Raw genomic sequence first — 9,948 nt, 5'->3', positions numbered from 1 at the left:
ACACTGCTAAGGAGGTTGGAAGAAATTTTCAATTGTAAAAAGTACTTCAAATATTATTTTTCCCATTTTTTAAGTAATTAGAAGGAATCCTCTGATGATTGTGTTGTTGATATCAATTTGATAATTTTATCGCAAAAGATATAAAAATTATAAATAATACACATTAAATTAAGCAAAAATCCCATGAAAGTATCAATAATAATCATGGCACATCGAAATGCAACCAATATATCATCAAGATTCAATTATTTTTCAAGTAAATTGAAAGTCAACATTAGCAAAAGATTTCCATTTTCAAGACCAACGATCCGTTATTTTTCCGTGTAGCTTTGGTCGATTGCAAATCATGCCATTTCACCGACAGAGCGAGATGCAGCACGTTGTTTACAACAACATTCGATCAAACTGAACAGCTGATGCCGGTTGCCGCTGGTTATCGGGTCGTTTGTTGTGCTTCCCTCATTCGCATCCGAATCGACGAAACCCAGGCCCAGCTTGACAGCTCTCGCGCGTTATGTCATCCGTGTGCGGAAAAGTTTGTAGTGGGATTGTGCTCGGTGTGAAAACATGCGATTTCTTCACGTATCGCTTTTGGGAAGATGGTCAAAAGGGCGAAGTCACTTGTGTTCCGCGGTCGGACAGTTGACGGTAACTATCAAAACGCAAACGACTTACTGATTGATTATATCATTTGCCTTCCGTTGCCAGCCATGCCGCGAGTTGACGCCGGAGATGAAACATCAGCTGGAGCGGAAGTGGCAGAACAAGCTGGGCGACTGCCGGTTCGACCCTGCCGATACGGTTAAACCGAAACGCTACGTGCTGGCCATGTTTCCGTATCCCTCCGGCAGCCTGCACATGGGCCACGTGCGGGTGTACACGATCAGCGATGCGATGGCCCGGTTTTACCGGCTGAACGGTGCGAACGTGCTGCACCCGATGGGTTGGGATGCGTTCGGGCTGCCTGCGGAGAATGCTGCCATGCAGCGGCGCATCCCGGCCGACACGTGGACGCACCGCAACATTGGTGAGATGCGTAAGCAGCTGGAACAGCTTGCGTTCAGTTTCGACTGGGAGCGAGAGTTTGCTACCTGCCAGCCGGATTACTACCGCTGGACGCAGCAGCTGTTTCTGATGCTATACAGGGATGGGCTGGCGTACCAGCGGGAAGCACTCGTCAACTGGGACCCGGTCGATGAGACCGTGCTGGCCGACGAGCAGGTGGACGATAACGGTTGCTCCTGGCGGTCGGGCGCGAAGGTGGAGAAAAAGGTGCTGCGCCAATGGTTCGTGAAGACGACCCGGTTCGCCAAACCGCTGCTGGAGGGTTTAAGCGATCCGGGGCTGGAAGATTGGAAGGATATCATAAAGCTGCAGCGGCACTGGATCGGCGAGTGTGAGGGATATGCGTTCGAGCTGCCGCTGGTTGGAGAGCACAAGATGAAGAGCGTGTCCGTGTGGACTAGCGATCCGGTCGAGCTGGAACGGGGCCTATTTATTGCTATTCATCCGACGAATCTACTGAACACGGCTAAACAAACCGATTGCCTGCTGGAGAACGTTACCGTACAGAATCCGTTCACCGGGGATGTGCTGCCAGTGATCGTAACGGAAGCGGTCACCTTTCCAGAGGGTTGCGACACCTACCTGGCGGTCGGGAGCGAATCGAATCGGCAGTTAGCGACCAAATGTGGATTAAAGCTGAAGGAAAACACACCGAGCCCTGCCAGCACTGGGGAGGAAATAGTCCGCAAAGCGCTCGAGCAAGGAATCGGCGGTCATCCGGTCAGCTCTAAGCTACGCGATTGGCTCATCTCGCGGCAACGGTTCTGGGGCACCCCGATACCGATCATTCACTGTCCGAGCTGTGGTCCGGTGCCAGTGCCCGAACAAGATCTCCCCGTACGGTTGCCCACAGATTCGGTCGGTGTTCCGTTGGCCCAGAACGAGCAGTGGCTGCGGGCGGCGTGTCCCACCTGCCAACGGACCGACTGTCGGCGAGAATCCGACACGATGGACACGTTTGTCGACAGTTCGTGGTACTTTTTGCGCTTCCTGGATGCGCACAATCGGCGGGAAATGTTCGACAGTGCGCTTGCGCACCGGTTAATGCCGGTGGACCTGTACGTCGGGGGAAAGGAGCACGCGGTGCTACATCTGTACTATGCCCGGTTCGTCGCACATTATCTGCACGGCAAGGGTTTGCTGCCGACGCCGGAACCATTCAAACGGCTGCTCGTACAGGGCATGGTGATGGGCCGATCCTACCGGGTGGCCAGCAATGGGAAGTACATTCCACCGGCGGAGGTCGAGATCGTGGACGAGAAGGCCAACAAAGCGATTGAGCGGGCGACGGGCGAACCGGTCACGATGCTGTGGGAAAAGATGTCCAAATCCAAGCACAACGGTGTCGATCCGCTCGAGGTGCTGCGGGAGCACGGTTGCGATGCGTTGCGCTTGATCCTGCTGGCCGACGTTGCGCCGACATCGCACCGGAACTGGTCCGAAGCGAGTAAGTGGATGGATCACTTACCGTTACGAATGAAATCCATTCTAATGTCCTTGTTTCTTATTCATTGCAGCATTCCCCGGCATTCTGAACTGGCAGAAACGGCTCTGGCTGACGATGTACGATTTCCGGGAGGCGAGGGCAAACATCGATCCCAGCTCAGGCGCACCAACACCAACGCCCGAGTTTACCGAGCACGAGCACAAGCTGTGGGATGCACGGAACTATTTCACGGCCGGTGCAACCTTCAACTACCGCCACTCGCACCAGCTGAGCGTGGGCATCTCGAAGATGCAGGGCCTGACGAACGCGATCCGGCGTGCCCCGCCGGCCGTTGTGAGCTACGGCCGACAGTACGAACGGGCACTGGCCGCCCAGATCATTATGCTTGCCCCGATGGCACCCCACTTTGCGGCGGAACTGTGGGAGCAGCTTGCGACGGCACCGCACCGTGTGGATGACGACGCTACTGGTCTGCGCTGGGACGGTACGGTGTTTGAGCAACGGTGGCCCGAAATCGACGAAGATTTTCCGCTCGATCTTACCTTTAAGGTGCTTTTTTATTTCTTTCCAAAACACACACACCATTTAAAGAGAGAAGTACCATTTATTAATCGTTTTGACTTTCGTTTTGCAGATCAACGGTGCGGAGTGTTGCATACTTAAAATCCCGGCCAAGCGCTTCAACCAGCTGACGCATCAGGAATCGCTCGATCTGGCACTGCGGCAGGAGCCGATCGTGAAGCTGATCGGCAAGCGACCGCTCCGGACGAGCGATTTCACCCTCTACCCGAGCTGTGAGGCGATTCTGAACGTCGATCTCGATCGTGCCGCCGTGGAGGAAGGCGGGGAGCCCGAGACGAAGAGCAAAAAGGAAAAGAAGGACAAGAAGGCGAAGAAGAAAAAGTCACTGCAGGTGCTGCACGTGGGGATGTGATAAGCGTGGTAAGAAGCAATAAATTCAACGCCCTGGTGTGTATTTGCTGTGCTGGTTTATTTGCATTTTACACCAAAAGACACGTTTTAGTACTAAGTTTTGCATTGGCGACGTTGGGCGGGATGAATTTTAGGAAACTTTGGACAAAAGGTAGCGAATAGAAATAGAGTTAAAGGGGGACAAAATAGGAGGATAAACAAAGAAAGTGGGTGTGTGTGTTTTTTAAAATGTTATTATTGCACCTTTTCCTATTTTCACTAGTTAAACGGGAAACCGACGTCCGCGATCGAACGTTTTCTTAGCGATGTATAAAACTAAGGTACGGGAAATGCATCATACAGGGTTTTCCAGGAGTTATCATAGCTGTGGGAACCTTCATTGACTCTTTCTTACTTGAAATGAACGTATTTTAATGGGAATTGGACTCTCTAGCACCCTTGTTGGACAAATGCTATCAGAATTCCAAAAGGGTTGCCATAGAGTCGAATTTCCAACATATGCAGTTCACTTCCAATAGGAAAAAGTGTAGGAAGTGTCCCACCACTACGAGATCCCCTGCAAAACTCAGTAATCACCACGTGGCGGTTAGGCCGCGTGCGTTTGCTGAACACATGTTTGCGTGCAACGCCGCATTCGCTCCCCTCTCCCCCCCTCCCCCCTACTTGAGCAGCTCGACCAGCATCCCCTTGACGTACACGTCGATCTGCGAGTAGTCGATCAGCGTGTTCCGGATCATCTCGAGCAGCAGCACCGGCCACATCGTTTCCAGCCGCTGCAGCTTCTCGACCGCATTGCACGTGTTCTCCAGCATGCGGCCAAAGTACGCCCGGCCCTTCGCCCGCATCGCCGTGTCGTCCTGGGCGGTGCTGTGCTTCTTCCACTGCAGGGCCTCCTTGCCGACGATGTTCTTGAGGGACGGGTCCGCCTGCATCAGCCACTCCTTCGCCGTCATCTTCGAGGCGTGGGCCGTCTCCTCCAGCCGCAGCCGCTGCAGCAGCGGCTGCAGCAGCCCTTCCGGGAGGGACCACAGCACCAGATCGGACAGCCCGGCGTACGTCGCCTCGGCCTGCTGCACCTCCTCCGGCGTCACCTCCGCGCCGTTCACCTGCTTCAGCCCCCAGTGCGACAGGCGGTAGATGGCGTAGCTGCGCCAGGGCCGACCCGCCAGCGGATTGCCCTCCGGGTCGATCGTGAGCGACGCGATGCCCTGGCTTTCCGCCAGTGCATTGATCTGCCCGAGGCAGGCGATGTTCGTCTCGCGGAAGATGAAGTTTTCCGCATTGACGAACCGCACCTTGATGCGGCACAGGATCGCGGTGATGCTGTTGAAGTTGATGTAGCTAAACTTGACCGTGTGCACGTCGCACGCCTTCTGCATGTTCCACTGCTTGTCGATGAACCGGAGGGCCCCGAGCCCGTACACGTTCAGGTAGCGGCCGCAGATCTCGATCAGATAGTCGCCGCCCTGCTCCCGCTCCCGTTCGCCCGACTTGCCGGAACGGCCGGTCCCGGTCGTACCCGCCGTCGGCCCATAGTTGCTGCTCGGTATGCCGGCGTACGTACCGCTGGGGGCGTTTGCGGGCGGCGCACCCGTGCCCGCGTTGCCGTGGGCCAGATTGGACGAGTTGGCCAGGCTGGTGGTGCCGCCGGACGGAAGCGTGGATGCATTGCGGGCCGTTTGCGTGCGGGCGAGCGTGCCCGTGCCGTACCGCTTGATCGGTGTGGTCAGCTTGGTCTTGTGCGTTCGGCCCCGCTCGGCCGTTAGGGAGGGAGTGGGGCCGCTCGTACTGCTGCTGCCGCTGGCAGCACCGACACTGCCACTGCCACCGGCCGAGCTACTGCCGGCCGAGTCCGTGTTGGAGCCGGTCGAGTCCGAGTTGCAGGAGTTGGAGGACGCATTGGTGATGACCGACTCGGTGGCACTCTTCGTCGAGACGGTCGACAGTGTGGACAGCTTGTCCAGATTTGCGTCCAGATCGGGCGGTGGACAGGGATCGGCCATGCTGATTGGCGGTTGGCAGTCGTCCGAAGCAGCGGGCAACTTCAACTTCTCTCTTGGCGGTGCTCCATTCTCCTCCGGCACGGGTAGATCGCGAGGCGCAACGGGATCACCTGAACTGGAAGGGTCTTCCACCACATCCAACGCTCTCCCCGGTGCCGCAACCACCCCATCCGGTCGGTCAGTTTCCTTTTCCGGGGTAGAGTTTGCACTTCCACTCGCCACCAGCGTGCTCTGTTTCTCCATTTCCTTCTCCAGATTCATCTGTTCCTCGTTTTCCGAGCTAAATCCACTGGAGACGCTCGAATCGGCATGCGTTCCCACGCCGGACGTAACGGATGCCTCACCTTCGCCCGCACCTTTTCCACCGGCCGGTGCGGATTGCTCTAAAAACGGGGCCAAAATCGGGGGCAAACGGAAGTAATCTTCCCCGCCCTGCTCGGACACCTGCGAGCTTGAGTTGTCCTGCGAAGAAGATCGCACCAGTGGCTTCCGGTTGGAGGCCATTTTCTTCCCATTGGCGGGTCGCAACGGCCGCGTCCCTTGCGAGGACGCTCCATTCGCTCCCTTTTTGGTCGGTTTTTCCACCGCGAACGTCACACCTTGATCGCCCGGTGGCAGTATTGCACCATCGCCCAGCAGCATACCGCCGTCCGGCTCCTTGGCAACCTCCTTCCCGCCGGCGGCAGCGGGTCGCTGGGTGCCGCGTGCGATCGCCATCGACTGCTGCGACCGGAGCAGCTCCCAGTTGGTGCGCGCGTTCGAGATGATCTCCTCGCGCCGCATGCTCTGGCAGACGTCGGACGACAGGTTGGAGTACTTGCTGTCCGACAGCTCCTTGTTGCGGCGCCAGGCCGAGGCGGCCCGGCGCACCTGCTCGGTGATCTGCATCTGCGACAGCGACACCAGCCCGGGCAGGTAGCTGACGAGAAAGGAGACGCAGTCGCCGGCGAGCGAGACCGGGTTGTTCTCGATCGTAACCTCCTTCAGGTTGATCGCTTTCGCGATCGCCGCCATATCCTCCACGCACTGCAGATCGTTGTGGCACAGCCAGAGCCGCTCGAGATGGTGCAGATCGTCGAAGCCGAACAGCTTCTTGATGCGGTTCCGCTTCAGGTTCAGCTCCTTCAGGCTGAACAGGCCGGCAAAGTCGTGCGCCTGGATTTGGCGCAGCGCGTTCCCGGCGAGGTTGAGCGATTTCAGCTCCTGCAGCTGGCAGATCTTGCCGCTGATGTTGCTGATCTTGTTGCCGTGCAGGTCGAGCACGCGCAGCGTGCTCTTGAGTGACACCAGCCCCCCGATGTCGGTGATGCGGTTCTTGCCGAGCAGCAGCACGGTCAGGCTTTTGAGCCCGTCCAGACACGAGATCTTCTCGATCTGGTTGTCGTACAGGTCGAGAAACACCAGATTGCTCAGGTTGTAGCGGGTGACGAACGCCGGCGGGACCACACTTTCCGCCCCCGGTGGCACCACCGGCGGACCGGTGCTGGTGGGTGTTGTTTTGCCACTGTTGCCCGCGCTGCCATTGCTGCTCGACTGTCCGTTAAAGTAGTCCTGCTCGCCAAGGCCCGCACCGCCGGCAGGCAGCTCGGCGATGTTGCTCAGATTATCGATGCTAAAGGAGGGCACCAGCAGCAGCTTGCCGGCCCGCATCTTCAACATCCCATTGGAGGTGGTGGTGGTGGTGGTGGCCCCATTTGGCGTGGCGGGCTGTGTGGCCCCCGGCCCACCGGTAAGGAACATGCTCGGTCCGCCGATGAAGCTGTTGGACTTTTTGAGCAAACTTTTCTGATGCGCCGTGATGGCGATCGGGCCCGTTGAGCCGTTGCCGGTGGAGGCAGCGGTCGCTGGCGGTTTCTGAAGGTGCGGCGACACCCCGGACATGGGGCCGGTTGACTGGGGAGCACCATTCGGTACCGCCGGCTGCTTGCTACCGATCGTAATCCTGCTCTGGATGAAGCTGCTCGCCACGGAGTTTCCATTTCCGCCGGGCCCGGCCAGCGAGGCCAGATTCGTGCCCATCAGCAGCTGCCCGCGCGAGGTTGACTTCTGCCGGAGGAACTGCTTGGCGGAGGGTTTCGTGGCCGCTGGCCCGTAAGCGGTGGACGAAGAGGAGGAGGAGGCAGGCCCGTTCGTCGGCGTACCGCCGGGCGAGGGTTTGGTCGGTGTCGGTGGACTGCTGCTGACCGCTGCGGGGTAGTAGTGCGCCGTAGCCGGCTTAAGCTCTCCATTCGACACCACTGCACCCTGGTGCTGCCCCTTGGTTGTCGGCAGATTGTTGTTCGGGTCGGCTTCCGGTGGGATGTGGAACGCGTTGATCAGATTGTGCTGCAGCGAGAGCAGCCGCAGGTTCGGCTCGTCCTCGATGAGCGGGATCGAGCTGAGCCCCTTCCGGTCGAGGTTGACCCGGTCCGGGTGCTTCTCGCGATCCTTCTCCGAGCGCCTAATGCTCGGGACGCCATTCTGCACGATCAGCGTACTGTCCAGGGGCGGTGTTTCGGCGTACCCAGCCAGCAGCGCATGATGCCCGGTCGTGTCGTGGGTTGATTGTGATGCCGCTGCTACTGCTCCCGCTGGTGGTGGTGGTGGCGATGGGCCACCGTAGCCGCCCCGCTCGCAGATCGGTTCCGGGCGGATGGTGGCGCCCCCGGTCGGATGGATGCGCTGCTGCCGGTTGTAGTCGGCGGCCGCCGCCGCCGTCACCTTCCGCAGGTAGGACGAGCTGAGCGTACTGTGCGACCGGTGGAAGGTGCGCAGGCGGGTGGAGTGGCCCGCCGCCGCTAGGGCCAAGCTCGAGGCGGGCCCGTTCGCGACCCGGCTGCTCAGCTTTGGCACGACGGATTCGATCTTTAGGAGGGCGGCGGGTGGACCCGGACCCCCGCCGGTCACCACACCCGCCGTCGGTGCGCCCGTGCCGATGATACCGTCGTTGATGTGGAGGGCCGACTTTCCCCGCATCTTCGAGGTGCTCATTGTGCTGCCTGCGGCTGTGACCTGCTTATTGCCTCTGTTCGTTTTTTTTTTCTTTCTGTTAGTTGCTGTAGGATGTTTCCTCCGCAATAACCTTGCCAGCCTGTCTTGTGCGGAGTGCTGAGTGACAGCTCACCGCCTCGCGGAATGTGCCCTTTGCGCGTCGTTTCGCTCTCCGCACAGTCAGCACCGGGATGATACGGTGCATCGTACGCGCTGCGGTCAACACTTTGAGGACACTTCTTGGACAATATCTTCAGATCCCTGTCTCACACACACACACACAAACACACGCGGATACAGACTATGAAGACTGACGAAAAGGTTGGTTGTCACTCGGCACAAGAACGGTGGAAAGTCCTTCAGCACAGTGGTAGGGAGTCGTCCTTTCGTTAGGATTCCGTCCTCCGCTGTAGTAGTGATGCAGTGCAGCCGTTTGTAATTCATGCGCTTCATAAAGTTGTTTATGAGCTGTCTTGGTGAAACGGGTGGTGGTGGTGGTAGTCCTTTCTAACTGTCTCCGTTGTTTGCTCCCCTCTCGCCGTACACCGAGGCCCACATCAAACGACACAGACACTGTGGAGCACTCTCTCTCTCTCTCTCTCACACACACACACACCGTCGGCTATACTATATAGGATAGTTGTAGTGAAAATCAATTGAATGCCGAAAAACTTTCGTGACCGATTTTCCCGAACCGAAACAACCCGCCTGCTTTGCACTGCCCTCTATCGCTCGCACGAACTGATTGACAAAGTTGGCGTTGGCGGCGCACACTGTTCGCGTTTGCTTCTTCTCGGTCTTCTTCTTTTTCTTCTTTAGTAACCCCTTTTTCTTATTCTTCCCCTTTCATTCACTCAAACTCAGCTCCTCTGTTGGGCAGGGTTGGCACGCAGAGTGGTTCTTGGGCAGGATCTTGGGCTTGGGGGTCCGTTTACGGACGGACAATCCGCACTGCTCTGGCTGCCCATTATTGGGCTTTTTCTCCTGCAGACAGACACACTAGCGGTTTGACATATCCGTACTACATTCCGTGTACAAATGTTTAATGTAAAAACACGCACTACACACTGCATTAACGTGTCACTTTATTCAAGCGAAATGCCAACTGTGTGTGCCAAGGCGACGGTTCGGAAAACGGAAAACCCGCACACGTGGAGCTATGTGGCCGTATCCCCCCGGGTGCCAGGGTTGCCAACACCACCAAAAACACATCCGCACACGCCAACGCGATCCTTTCGACTGCTGCTGGCTCCTGTGACTTCGGCTCAAGCTGTTCAGTGTCCTGTCCTGCAGGTGTGTTGGTGTGCACGGACCTCGGGTGAATGGAGAAACACTCCCCAACCCTCTGCGCGGGACAGTTATGTGGTGTTTTTTTTTTTGCTGCGCTCTTTTTATTCTCCCTCCTCTCCCCCCCCCCCCTCCCCGCCGTTACGTTGTTTATGATTGAAAATCGGCCAACAGTCCCGCCGCCGAAGGATACGTTGCTTTGGTGGGTCGCTCGCTCGCGCACCACGCTTTTCGTACCGGTTG

At 57.6% G+C, this 9,948-nt stretch overlaps 2 protein-coding genes across 2 annotated transcripts; one reads left to right on the top strand and one right to left on the bottom strand.

The window, feature by feature from the left end:
• Positions 1 to 492: 492 nt before the first annotated feature.
• Positions 493 to 3,488, top strand: LOC1281104 (leucine--tRNA ligase, mitochondrial). The gene is made up of 4 exons (XM_321043.5): positions 493 to 648; positions 709 to 2,512; positions 2,583 to 3,061; positions 3,147 to 3,488. The coding sequence occupies exons 1-4, from the start codon at positions 568 to 570 to the stop codon at positions 3,444 to 3,446; spliced, it is 2,664 nt and encodes an 887-aa protein (XP_321043.5). The 5' UTR covers positions 493 to 567; the 3' UTR covers positions 3,447 to 3,488.
• LOC1281106 (uncharacterized) lies at positions 3,485 to 9,787 on the bottom strand. The gene has a single exon (XM_321044.6). It carries the CDS (start codon positions 8,416 to 8,418, stop codon positions 4,105 to 4,107), a length of 4,314 nt encoding a protein of 1,437 aa, XP_321044.6. The 5' UTR covers positions 8,419 to 9,787; the 3' UTR covers positions 3,485 to 4,104.
• Positions 9,788 to 9,948: the final 161 nt, after the last annotated feature.

The sequence above is a fragment of the Anopheles gambiae genome, chromosome 2 (assembly GCF_943734735.2).
Source record: "Anopheles gambiae chromosome 2, idAnoGambNW_F1_1, whole genome shotgun sequence".
In the NCBI taxonomy this organism is placed as follows: Eukaryota; Metazoa; Arthropoda; class Insecta; order Diptera; family Culicidae; genus Anopheles; species Anopheles gambiae.
Note: the sequence above shows the minus strand (reverse complement) of the source record. Positions and strands in the feature narration are given on the sequence as shown.

Bases quoted from the DNA above. Each gene is read 5' to 3' on its own strand.
- LOC1281104 (XM_321043.5), top strand. From the start codon at position 568: ATGCGATTTCTTCACGTATCGCTTTTGGGAAGATGGTCAAAAGGGCGA. The intron at 2,513-2,582 runs GTAAGTGGATGG...TATTCATTGCAG, and splicing joins CCGGAACTGGTCCGAAGCGA to CATTCCCCGGCATTCTGAAC. The intron at 3,062-3,146 runs GTGCTTTTTTAT...TTCGTTTTGCAG, and splicing joins CGCTCGATCTTACCTTTAAG to ATCAACGGTGCGGAGTGTTG.
- LOC1281106 (XM_321044.6), bottom strand. From the start codon at position 8,418: ATGAGCACCTCGAAGATGCGGGGAAAGTCGGCCCTCCACATCAACGAC.